This window comes from Lissotriton vulgaris, unplaced genomic scaffold (genome assembly GCF_964263255.1).
Source record: "Lissotriton vulgaris unplaced genomic scaffold, aLisVul1.2 SCAFFOLD_774, whole genome shotgun sequence".
NCBI classification, from domain to species: domain Eukaryota; kingdom Metazoa; phylum Chordata; class Amphibia; order Caudata; family Salamandridae; genus Lissotriton; species Lissotriton vulgaris.
This window is the reverse complement of record NW_028254302.1, coordinates 654,300-668,007: the sequence shown is the minus strand read 5'-3', so window position 1 is coordinate 668,007 and position 13,708 is coordinate 654,300. Positions and strand designations below refer to the sequence as shown.

Here is a 13,708-nt window from a genome sequence, read left to right as displayed (position 1 = left end):
CCAGAAGCCTCCTCACGATTCCCAGAAGCATCCTCATGATTGCCAGCCTTGGAGCTCTCTCTCATTGGGCACCAGAGGCTGGGAATGCGCTCCCTCCTACATCTGCATCACTTGTACAACAGTCCCTTGAACATTGAATTGTTAAATGCTGACCCAGGATGGTTCTGCCTTTTGTTTCCTGTCTTCTCTGTCTTTGCTGGCGCCAGGAGTTCCTTTGGGGCAGCAGTTTGTACATTTCTAAAGGCAAAGAAACTGAAATATCCTTCTGCAAGATGCTTTGCTGATGTTTATGAATTTGAATCTGTATCCATGAGATATTTACCATGTTCTGATTCCCAGATTTCAGGAGGAGATACATGGAGCATGTTGTAGAGCGGTACCGACTGATAGAAGACAGGAACGCCCGGGTGGGTGAGGCGGTTCCACTGCAGAAAAGGTACACGAAGCTGCTGATTGTCCAGAAGCATCGCGACGAGGAGGAGCGTCAGCACGAGGTCATGTCCCATGGAAGGAGGCACACAGCGCTGATGGACGGCCTGGCCCATTCCAAGCACTACATTCGTTTAGACGCTCTCTTTGATCCCATGGAGGATGGGCACAGACCAAGGACCGTAGTCCTGCAGGGGCCAGCGGGCATCGGGAAGACCATGACAGCCCAAAAACTCATGCTGGACTGGGCTCTAGGAGAGATCTACGAGGGAGTGTTTGAGTACGTGTTCTACCTCAGATGCAGAGAAATCAATGAAGTCAAAAGCCACAGAAGCCTCGTGGATGTGATTGGAGCCAGGTGCCCGGACAGGACGATACCAGCAAGCGCACTTCTGGCGGATCCCAGCAAGATACTGGTCATCCTTGATGGCTTTGATGAGCTCGGGTTCTCTCTCGACTTGCAGGTGGTCCAGCTCTGCAGGGATCCATGGCTGAAGAATCCTGTGGAAGTCACCCTGAGTAACCTGTTGAGAAGAAATATCCTGCCACGGTGCTCCATCATCATCACCACACGTCTGACGGCTCTGTCACGGCTCAAGCAGTGCATAAAGGCTGATCTTTGCGCTGAGATAATGGGCTTTACAGAAGAGGACAGGAGGTTGTACTTCAAGGGTTTCTTTGAGAATGATGAACAGGCATCCCGAGCCCTTGCAGTGGTGGAAGACAATGACACCCTGTACACCATGTGCTTCCTCCCCATCGTCTGCTGGGTCGTGTGCACGGTCATGAAGCAGCAGCTGGACAGATGCCAGGACATTACTAATTCTTCAAAGACCACAACATCTATCTACTTGTTCTTCTTGTCCACTTTGTTGAGGGACCACAGTGATGCTTCCGTAGAGACCATGCGAAGGAGCCTGAAGAAGCTCTGCTCCCTGGCACTCAATGGCATCTTTGAGCAGAGAATCCTCTTCGATGAGGGGGACCTTACGCAGTCCGGCCTCGAAGTGTCAGACATCCAGTCGCTGTTTCTCAATCAGACCATCTTCCAGCAAGACATTGACGTCTACACAGCCTACAGCTTCATCCACCTCAGCTTTCAGGAGTTCTTTGCAGCCCTGTTCTACATCCTTGACTTGGATGTGGGCTCACCAAACCCGCAGAGAGATTTAAAGCAATTATTGAAGGAATATAGTGAGGAGACAACAGGCCATTTAATGCTAACAGTGCGATTCCTATGTGGCCTGATCAACAAAGACCAAGTGCGCCATGTGGAGAAAGTCCTAGGATATAAAATATCTCACAGCGCCAGAGCTGACCTGGTAGTGTGGATTCAGGAGCCAAAAGAGAAAAGACTGCTACTGGATGCTTTCCACTGCTTGCATGAGACTCAAGATGAAGAGATCACTTCCAGGGCCATGGACAATATTCAGAGCATTAAAATAGAATCGTACGATTATAGTATAGTCAATTTGAAAGCGATTTCATTTTGCCTAAAGCATTGCCAAGGAGAGAAGACTCTCGAAATGTCAGACATAAACTTCGGACCAAAAGCTCAAGAAATCATGAGGCCCGGGCTGATAAATTGCTCTACTCTCAGGTGTGTGCCTCTGTATGTTAACCATAAATGTTTTATGTGTAGGTATGTGGCTAAGTGTGTTACATGTAAATGTTCCACCTATGTAGTATTTGTGTAGGACACTACTAGCCATAGATAGTGGGGTGCGGTACAGAGTCAAAGACAGAGATACAATCAACATTCATTTTTGTGCCTCTTTGTGTTAAACCTTCAGACTCTACATTCAGTTTTGTGGCTGTGTTTGTTCCCTATTCTATGCCTGTCAAATCCTGTTAGAGGGGCCACGGAACAAGAAGGGGCCCCCTGGCTTCAGCCTTTGAGGGTGGGATTGTTTGCCTGTGATGCCCCGGGTCTATTCAACAGTGGTTCTACAAACTGAGTCAACTGCAACCCCGTCAGCACTTGACTCTCCATGGTAGTTCTGGGGACAAGTCTCAGCCTCTCCGTTGAGGTAGGTGTGGGTGCTTGAAGCTCCGAACTAAAAAATCAGCCAACAGCACAATAACTTACTACCCAACCCAGTGCTTTACTTTGATGAAGAAAAATTACTTTAAGACACATGTAAAAGCTAATATTACACACAACAGGTGCAATTACTTTCCTAGCACTTGGCTCTGTGCTTGTAAGGCACTGGGCTTCCTTTCCTCTTTTTCCATGATGTCCCTCCTTCATTGTACTAAACAGGTCCCTCTCTCAGGTTTGCATTCCAAGGCCGGTGTCAAGGTCCGGCTGCAGATTACCCCTTGCAAACATTTGTGCACTCAGTTATTCCAAAATGCTCCCTGTTTCTTAGTTCTCACCCTAGCAGTGTTACTTCAGTCCTTTCTAAGCAGTCAGTGGGGGCCTGCAGCATGCTTCCTTCTTGCACCCTCTTCTGGTAGGGGACATTGGTGAAACAAAAGCCCCCGCAGGACCACATGGTGTGTGGGGTCCTGAGCTCTGGGGGTCCCCTCCCACACTGGCAGGTCCCTGGCCTAAGAACTCCAGACTGGATCCAGAGCATAGGTGGCCCACTACATGTACTTTGCAGGGGACACCCTCAAGTTTCATTACGCCATTGGTAGGAGACATACCAGCTGGAGATCCCTCCTGCATTCAGCATGGCCGCAGCCGGTGCAGAGGAGTAGTCCTCCCAGACTGCTCACGGGCGATCAGCCTCTGACGTGATGCAGGCCTCTGGTGCTTGACAAACCACGCTCAGGGCTTCAGTATGTCGGGGTCGGGCTGTGGAGTCGCACTCTGCGTGGCTCAGACTCACTCATACTTACAGTGCTTAGACTCAATAAAGTAAGATCATTCTCAAGCTTCTTCCCTGCAAATGTTCCCAGAATCTGAAACTCCCTCAGAGGTGCACTCAACCCCTTCCATGGTTGGTTTAAGCACTTGATAAAACACATACAAATGTTTGTTCTCAATAGACCTGACAAAAAGTACAACAGCAGACGTTTTTCAGGAGTACTCAGACATGTAAGATTTCCATCTGCAGGATTACCACCGGTTGTAAATTTCTTCAAACACACAATTACCAAACCACCATTAACACCAGCATTTAACCACCATTAATAGATCCGGTACTACTAACATTATTACCACCACCTTTGCCTTTATCAATACTCACACCAGCACCATTACCACCAGCATTTAACCACCATTAATAGAACCAGTACTACTTTACCATTATCAATACTCACACCAGCACCATTAACACCAGCATTTAACCACCATTAATAGAACCAGTGCTACTACCATTATTACCACCACCTTTACCATTATCAATACTCACACCAGCACCATTACCACCAGCATTTAACCACCATTAATAGATCCAGTGCTACTACCATTATTACCACCACCTTTACCATTATCAATACTCACACCAGCACCATTACCACCAGCATTTAACCACCATTAATAGATCCAGTACTACTACCATTATTACCACCACCTTTACCATTATCAATACTCACACCAGCACCATTAACACCAGCATTTAACCACCATTAATAGATCCAGTACTACTACCATTATTACCACCACCTTTACCAATATCAATACTCACGCCAGCACCATTACCACCAACACATCATCTTGTGCATTTCTCCGTTTGTATGCTTTGCCCCACAAAGGCCAGATCATTTTAGCTTTCACAATGTTTGCTATTTTTGTTTTCACTTCTGCACTTGAAATAAACAAATGTATGTGTTACCCAGGTGCACACCTAGGTGGAAATGGTTGAAGGATGCTCACAAACATGAAGATTCTTTTGTCAACAATATTCACAGGGAGTTCCACCCAACAATACCTACAAACCCATTAGACAACTAGGTTTGTGAAATGGTGATTCTCACACACTGGGAGAATTTCTGCATTTGTAAATGTGCATTGCCACAGAAAATGCAGTCAGTTCAGGTTTGGAAACACTATGCTTTCCTAAACTGAGCTTAGGCATGTCAAACATTTGGCAAATCAGGCTCAAGATGTTATGTTATTTTATGCTATGCTATGCTACGTGGATTTATAGAGCGCACTTACACCGGAAGGTCTCACGATGCTGAGGCTCAAACACTGAGGTTAATTGAGAAGACCACACACTACGAATAGGTGAAAGAAAGAAAGTTTGCAGCCTTTCCCTAAACAGTGAGAGTGAAGAAATGAGTCTAAGAAAATACCGTGGGTGAACAGCAGGCTCAAAAAGGGATCTTCCACCTGGTCCAGCTCTTTAAACCGAGGCTTATGGAGAATATTTGTGTTTGAAGAGCAGTCGCTGTGGAGTGGTGTGAAATGTACTGTCTTTTCGAGGTCGAGCCAATACAGTGCGTGCACTGTTAGGTGATCTGTTGCATTTGTTTTGTGGAGTCTGACTCCTCCCACGATTTGGATTGGCTTCGTAATGTGTTATTTAAAAATTGAAGCCTCCGATTGGCTAATGTTTGGTGTATGTCCCATCTTTTCAGAAAAGTTCACTCCCATGAAGTATTGCTGCAGTTATTACCGAGCACATAATCATCCTGCAACCGTATAAGCCGTTCAATCCTTTGAGTAAAAATGAAAAGACTTGTGTGTTGGTGTCAGTCCCTCCTCTGTTTTTCAGACGCGCGCCTGTGCTTTGCTGGGGAGGGAGCTTTTTGCTGCGTTCAGTTGACGGGTCCCTCTGGGGCTGAGGACTTCCAGCAGCAAATGGCTCCTGCGGCCATGTCTTGTGTGTATATGACTTTTGGGAAGGCAGCGGGGCTGTCTTTTTAGCAATTCAAGTCTCGTGGATTTTGAGACTTGACAGCTGGGAGGTGGTATTTAGGGGGAGTTGATGGGCATTTTGTTTTTTCTCTGTTGGTTCCTGTTGGTGCTGGTGCTTTCTGCCTTAGCCATGGAGGAAGAGGATTCCGCCCCAGTGCCTGCCAGATCTCTTTCTAAGAGGAATAATGTGCAGGACCTGCGTGAGGATGACCTGTTCTAGGTCAGATTTGCAGGATTGGATTAATTCTGCTGTTCAAGCTGCGCTTCTGGAGCCTTCTGCCGAGAAATCTAAAGGGGAGGAGGATGAGGGCATGGACAATTCCCCGAAGGGGAAATATATCCATGGCAAAGCTTTAGTGGACATGTTGGCCCATATTCTTGGGGTCCTGGGGTTTGATCCTAAGTCTTTGGTGGATGATGGGTTTTATTCCCAATATAGTACCTCAATGGTGGATGACTTGCCTTTACATGATGTCATTAAGGATATTCTGCCTAAGGAAAGGTTTGGGGGTTTCTCTCTTTCTTCCTACTCCTATCTTGGTGGAGGTGGAGTTCTTTGTGCAGTTTCTGTCTGATGTAACTTTTAATAAGCTGTGGGTCTTTTCCTCAGATGCCAGGGCAGCGGTGGCTGGTTGGCGGCCTCTGTGGACCAAGCCTTGGCGTCTTGAGGCTGCTCAGAAGGCCTTGATTCATAAACTGCCTTTTGATGGTCCCCGACTTTTTGGGGATGATTTGAACACAATGGCGCTGCAGTCTGTGGAGTAGAAGAAGTTATTGAAGCCTTTTCAAAGTGTGCAGAAGAAGAAATACTGTTTCCATAAGCAGGGCGTTCAGAAAGTTCTCTTCTCTTCTCAGTCCTTTCGTGGACAGACCCAGGGTCAGGGGGGAGGGGGCTCGATCCCATTACATGTCCCGACAGCAGCAGCCGCCTCAGGGTGCTGGGAAAAAGGGACTATGCCAAGGTGGGGGCTCGGCTCCGTTGGTTTCTGGATCATTGGTGAAGTCTGATTTCTAACCAGTGGGTTCTGTTGGTCATTGGTCACGGGTTCTTAAATGAAACAGGAATACACGTGGATGTTAATACGGAGGTTTATTCTTAATACCTCATCCATCAGCAACCCAGGAGTAACTTACACATAAGACATGATCTGGATTCCAAGTTCCATGTTCTATAGAACCTAGATCCCAGGGAAGAGAGAAAGAATGACACCACACATCTCCCTTCTAATAATGAAGTGAACATGAGATGCAATATGAGATATAAGCAAGATTTTACAAAGGAAAGTCATGAATTAACATAAATTCTCATTAACATAGTCTTTCATATAAATCAAGTCCCTTCTTTGTAAAAATTGCTTTTAACGGTTTGTGGTCTGAACATACCTTAAAATATGTTCCCCAAACAAAGTTTCTAAACCTATTAAGTGCCCAGTAGATAGCCTCCTTTTTAATTACAGAGTAATTTAATTCTGGCCCACATAAGCTCTTTGATGCACATGCACCCAAATGTTTTTCACCATCTCTAGTTTGTTTTAAAATGGCACCTAACCCTTTCAAGCTTGCATTAGTCACCACAGTAGTTTCTCCATCTGGAATAAATGCTTGTAAACTGGGTAAATTTTTTAAATCTTCTTTTTACGCCACAAATTCCTCTTGACAGTCATTCGACTAAATAAACTCTTTATTTTTTACAAGCAACTGTCTCATGTTACTTAATTTGCTTGCTAAATTGTTTACAAATTTCCCATAATACTCAATCATTCCCAAGAAGGAGACAACTTCCTCTTTAGATTTTGGAGTTGCTAAATTGAGAATGGTATCATCCCATTCTTTCTTGGGAATAATACCTGATGCTGTGATGCAATGACCTAAACAGTTAACCTGTTGTGCAAAAAAACTTGCATTTCTCAAATTGTAATGTGAGACCTGCTTTTTCAAGTTTCCCAAGTACCAATCTCACATACATGTCATGTTCCTGTTGACACAAACCAAATATCAATATGACATCTTGATAACATTTAACATTTTTTACACCTTTTAAAATTGTGGACATAACCCTTTGATAGACTGATGCAGCAGACACAAGACCAAACAGCATTCTTTTATATTTGAAAGCACCCATGGGAGTGATGAACGCCGTTAAGTCTTGTGAATCCTGCATCAGTTCAATTTGGTGATAGGCCTATGGGAAATCCAACATTGAAAAAAATTTGCACAACTCAAAATAGACATTAGTTCATCAAGGTTAGGCAAGGGAAATTTGTCAACGACCACCTCCTCATTAAGGGACCTCAAGTCCACACAAAGTCTTATGTCACCATTGGGTTTTTTCACGACAACAACTGGTGCTAACCACTCAGAAGCTTCCACAGGAGAAATTACTTCTTGTTTGAATAACTTATCAAGCTCCTGTTCCACCTTTTCTTGTAGGGCCATGAGAATCCTTCTCAATTTGGCCACGGATGGTGCAGCTCCATTTTTAAGTTTGATGCAAGGTTAATAACCCTTTAAGCAACCTAATTAATTTTTTAACAAACCCGGAAATTCAGACACTAAGTGATTTATTTTACCTTCAATCTTCTGAATCTGAACTTGGGGTTCTGCATTAGGATTCAATGTAACCCCCAACAAGCGTTGATGCGGCCAGCCAAGATTTTGGAGTTGCTAAGGGCAAGAACTGGTTTGGTAAGGTCAGCTTCAGGCAACAGGGTCAGTTAACTTAGGTCAAACAGAAGTCAGCACAAACTCAAGCTAAGGTGTATGTGTCCCAAAGACTCGTTTGGCCACAGTCATCAGCCTATGTGAGGGCAATCACAAAATGGCTGCCATGGACAAAATGGAACCCAAGGGTTTCAGAATTAAATTGTCAAATACACAGTGAATCCCTCAGTGTAACATGACGAAAACACTCATGCTTGCTGATCTCACTGTTTACGGTTCGTTGTTACCAAAATCATAACAGAACCATAACCTTTATGACCCAGGTTCAGAATTCACGGAACCTCAGGCCCTCCTTTTGCCCTTACATAGGCAATAACCTAAACTCATGTCAGTCTGAATCTAGGTCTATATTCTTCAGATCATCAAGATGTTGCTGTAGCATCATCTTAGTACTTAGTAACTCTCTCTGGACAGGTCTCCTCGAACACGAAGTAGCACAAAGGCCACATATAGCTGGAGCACACTGTACGCAAAGACAGAACAGGAAAAGGATAGCTAATACCATCCCACTGACCATCAGGATCTTCCATCCCCAAGTGGATAACAATCCCCAAAACCATCCCATCAACGACCAATCTCCTTCGTCCACATGCACAGACTCGGAGATCTTATGTAACTTGGAAATGGCTTGGTACACTGTCGGAGCGTTGTCTGGAATGAAAACGCAGCAGCTCGATTGAATCAATTTACATACCCCTCCTCGAGGTGGCGATTTGGACCGCCTCCTACGAAGAGAAGAGAGCTCACTGATAATAAAAATGGAGACAGTTGAAAAGAGCCTAAATCAAGAATACGAATGGCACCATTGGCTAGAGTAAACTGTACCTGCGAACTAGACTATGACATAAGGTCTCTATGGCAGTGACCTAACTTCCATCATGATCAAAATGACTGGTACAACTACTGAAAGAGAATATAAGTACAGTATGTCTTCACTATATGTTAGCTGAACTCTGTGAATATTCCTGCTAAAATATTGATCCTAGAGTTAACCACAAGAGTAAATGATATGATTGCCCATCCCAAAAGCATGATACATATTGATGCTGGTGTTTCCTTATGCAAATTTGATTGTGGGTTTCCTTGCCCCTTGCCCCAAATAGTACCTGTTTCTGACTACTTAATGAAATCTTGCCCATTTCACCTAAAAATGAAAAATAAGCAAAGAAAAATGGTAACGCTGAAGTAATGTTGATTATTTCTTTGCTACCTCGGTCAAAAAACCGATATCCCATGGACACCCGTGCTGTCCATTTGTGGTAAATTTAAATTACCTATACTTAATTTATGCGGTAAAGTTCAATAAGAATAACTCAGTCAAAAATAAGAGACAGAGTCCGTGGTATTTGAGGTTTTAAAAAGGGGTTTTATTCCTTAAAAAGGAATTGGTTTAAACCAGGCAATCATGTTCCATCACCACGAAGGTTCAGGAAGGGATAGACAATATTTTATTGACAGGTTATCATATATATAGTCAATGCATTACAGTAAGACATATGCAGGAGGCGTAACAGCTGAGAGAAACGAGATAAAGTCATATGTACGTAACAGAAGGCGTGCATGAAGGCGTGTGCTAGACAACGTCACATAAAACGTATTACAAGTGGGTGGATCCATAAGTGAATCCTGCAGTGACAGCAGAAAATATGTGGCAGAGATCCGCGCGCAGCAGCATGACGTGTGATTGACGTGGAACTGGAGGGTGAAGGGGACTTGACATTTAGCTCTACATGAGGAGACAGAAGTCTGGGGGGTCAGAACAACCTAATCCCAAATCATATCTAATATCTTGTGTTTGAGGAACTGTATTATCTAGAAGGAAAGGTCTCTCGGGCAGAGGCTATTCTATACTGACTGCTAGTGCGTGCATATGCGACTACGTGTCTACATGAGATGTGAGGGGCCATGGGCCTACCATGGTAACGGAAGCTATGAATTACTTGCATGGAGACAGTGAGGCCGGGCCCTTTGCTCTGCAGCTGGGAAGGATGTTTTCGTAAACTACTAGACAGGAATGTATTTTCGAGGAGCGGAGCAGATAACTTGAAGGTTGAATTCGGTCTTGGCAGGAAAGGCAGGCCGAGCCAGGCACAGCTCGCCGCGCAGGGAGTAAGTCAAGGGTCAGGAAGCAGCAGACTGCGGCTTTCAGAGACAGAGGGCAGAAAAGAGGCTCGATGGCAGAAATCAGGGCCTAACTCGCCAGAGCTAGAAAACATGAAAGTGCACCACATAAAGACGTTGGCAAGGTACACTTAGGAACGGAATATCTGACCCATTCATGGTGGATCTGAAAGAGGACATGTTAACGTTGGACGCAAATGTATTTGCGTCTTCATAGCTGGAAGTGGAGGGAACTTACATGTACTAGAAGCACGTACATGGAGCCGTTGGGGTCTACGATAGGGGACATAACTGACCATAAAATTCATATTACCTCATTCCCTCCTTGTCCCCTACGGACCCTTCATGATATATCAATCCTCATTAACCTATCAATCTGTTCATGTAACATCATTTGCTCTTCTTTCTTCTTATGGCGTTTTGAATGGGGACTTGAATGAGGAATACATGATGTGGCGCAAAGGCCGCAAATCGCTGGCCCACATTGTAGACATAGGCAGCAACTGAACATTATGAGGAGGCCAATACCTATGAAGGATAGGATTTTCCATCCCCAGGCTGACAACGTGGTCCAGAACCAACCGGACCAAGTCCAGGTGCCTATATTCTGGTGTATCAGACTTGCAATCTTGTGAAGACGGGTAATGGCTCTATACACTGATGGCGCGTTTTCTGGAATGAAAACACAGCAGCTCGACCCGATGACCTTACAGGCTCCGCCCCTATCGGCCAGGATGACGTCAAGGACGAGACGATTTTGAAGAACAACAATCCGTATAGCAGACTGCTCCTCTGTTAAGTTACTTAAGGCGGAAGTAGCTTCATTCACTACTGCTTCGAGGATTCTGGTTAATTTTCGTATCAATTTACTATTGGAGACAGTACCTAAGTAGGAAAAGAAACCTTTATTGAAGTCTGTGTATTGCTCCCATGCCGTTTCAGTGTAGTCGACAATCGGGAGATCTCTCTGTGGTCTATTGTGTACTAGATGGGTGTCCCTATGATAATCAGGAGGGGCTAGGAAAACAGGTGGCAGAAGGAATGCAATGTAACAGGTGCCATCCCAATCTAGAGGTAAGCGTATATATGCGGTATGACCACAAACAAAGTAGGAATGACGTGAAGCTTTAAACGTGGACTTGCCCTTATCACTAAATTCGATTACAGTAGTACATTTACTATGACCCAGGTGTACGGAACCATTCTTTCTGACACATAATTCACCTTTGACTGGTAGTACGGACATAGCAGGTAAGACGGGTTTGGTTTCAGATTCAACATTCAGAATCATGAGGTTAAGTGTAAAGTTACCTAATCCATATACTTCATTTTCTAGATCAGTTCCTGTCCGTTTTGGAAGACCCTCCTTGTCAGGGAAACATACTTTATGCAAAACAGTGTTCAGATTTCCCCATACCCAGTTGCCCTGGTAAATTACAGAATTAGAATCTAGAGAATTCATTAAACTAAACCACGCCCCACAGGAACCATTGTGTGTAAACGGGTACGGGAAGAGGGGCAGAACTCCCTTGTATTTCTGATAGGGAGGGAGTCGGCCACATATCCAACAATTGGTAGCATTGCTGGTCTGATGGGAATGATGTAACATACTAATGAATGTGTTGTTGCGCAGCGCAAGTCGGTAGGATAACTCGTGCGGGGGCAGTTCACTGAAAGAGTGCTCGGCAGTGACATTGAAGGGAGAATGTGCACGCTTGAAAATAGGGTAGTACATATGTAAAAGTACACTTGCAGCAATAATCAGAAGACTTAGAAAAAACATAATCAATAGTGTCACAATGCAGTGGCTGCGAAGAGATTTACAATATTCACGTTTCTTGAGCTGTTTCTGTCTATCTCTCTCTCTGTTGGGGTCTAGGGGATACATGTCAGAAAACACGTCTAACCGATTCACCTAGGGGAGGACTTAAACAATTAAACTGTCTGACTTGCTAGACCTTAGTTTGGATTTATACTCCTCGGACGGAGTTTTCTCTATCAGGGGAAGTTTAGAGTCACTGAAGTCTGGGCAGTCCTTAGAGGGGGAGGGCTGAGAGTCTGTAACTGGAAGCAGTCCATGAAATATCTTGACGTGGCTGGAGTGGAGCCACCCTTTGCGGCCCTCGACCTTGATTGCAGTCCTCGTGGTTAGCAGGACAAGTTTCGGCCCCTGCCAACGGGGCTCCAGCGGACTCCTCCGATCAAAGTTCCTGACGAGAATAAGGTCCCCCGGAATGATCCCATGTGGTAGTACGGACATAGCAGGTAAGACGGGTTTGGTTTCAGATTCAACATTCAGAATCATGAGGTTAAGTGTAAAGTTACCTAATCCATATACTTCATTTTCTAGATCAGTTCCTGTCCGTTTTGGAAGACCCTCCTTGTCAGGGAAACATACTTTATGCAAAACAGTGTTCAGATTTCCCCATACCCAGTTGCCCTGGTAAATTACAGAATTGGAATCTAGAGAATTCATTAAACTAAACCACGCCCCACAGGAACCATTGTGTGTAAACGGGTACGGGAAGAGGGGCAGAACTCCCTTGTATTTCTGATAGGGAGGGAGTCGGCCACATATCCAACAATTGGTAGCATTGCTGGTCTGATGGGAAAGATGTAACATACTAATGAATGTGTTGTTGCGCAGCGCAAGTCGGTAGGATAACTCGTGCGGGGGCAGTTCACTGAAAGAGTGCTCGGCAGTGACATTGAAGGGAGAATGTGCACGCTTGAAAATAGGGTAGTACATATGTAAAAGTACACTTGCAGCAATAATCAGAAGACTTAGAAAAAACATAATCAATAGTGTCACAATGCAGTGGCTGCGAAGAGATTTACAATATTCACGTTTCTTGAGCTGTTTCTGTCTATCTCTCTCTCTGTTGGGGTCTAGGGGATACATGTCAGAAAACACGTCTAACCGATTCACCTAGGGGAGGACTTAAACAATTAAACTGTCTGACTTGCTAGACCTTAGTTTGGATTTATACTCCTCGGACGGAGTTTTCTCTATCAGGGGAAGTTTAGAGTCACTGAAGTCTGGGCAGTCCTTAGAGGGGGAGGGCTGAGAGTCTGTAACTGGAAGCAGTCCATGAAATATCTTGACGTGGCTGGAGTGGAGCCACCCTTTGCGGCCCTCGACCTTGATTGCAGTCCTCGTGGTTAGCAGGACAAGTTTCGGCCCCTGCCAACGGGGCTCCAGCGGACTCCTCCGATCAAAGTTCCTGACGAGAATAAGGTCCCCCGGAATGATCCCATGTGGCTTTACATCGGTGTTGTCGGGGAAAGCTGCAGCAACCTGTGAACGACAAGATTGTAGTGCAGACATCAAGGAGGCAAGGTAATCTGTCAGCATATTACAATCGACATCGGTAATTTTTCTCGGCAAAGGCGTCCCCCACATATTCGGTGGCCTACCAAAGACCACCTCGTACGGGGATAGCCCTGTTCTGGAATGTGCGACCATTCTCATATAGAAGAGTGCGACCGCCAAAGCTACTATCCAGTTGACTCCTTTCTCTCTACAAATCTTGGCAAGACGAATTTTCAGAGTCTGATTATGGCGTTCCACGAGACCTGCTGCCTCTGGATGTCGATTTACAAAAGGGGGTGGTGATGAACAGA

General features: G+C 44.9%; 1 protein-coding gene across 1 annotated transcript in view; it reads left to right on the top strand.

Moving 5' to 3' along the window:
* LOC147659589 (NACHT, LRR and PYD domains-containing protein 12-like) overlaps positions 1-13,708 on the top strand; it is a 495,706-nt gene that overhangs the window by 203,201 nt on the left and 278,797 nt on the right. Inside the window, exon 4 of the mRNA XM_086951623.1 lies at positions 340-2,029. Within this exon, the coding sequence (XP_086807749.1) occupies positions 340-2,029 (1,690 nt within the window). The remainder of the gene's footprint in view (positions 1-339; positions 2,030-13,708) is intronic.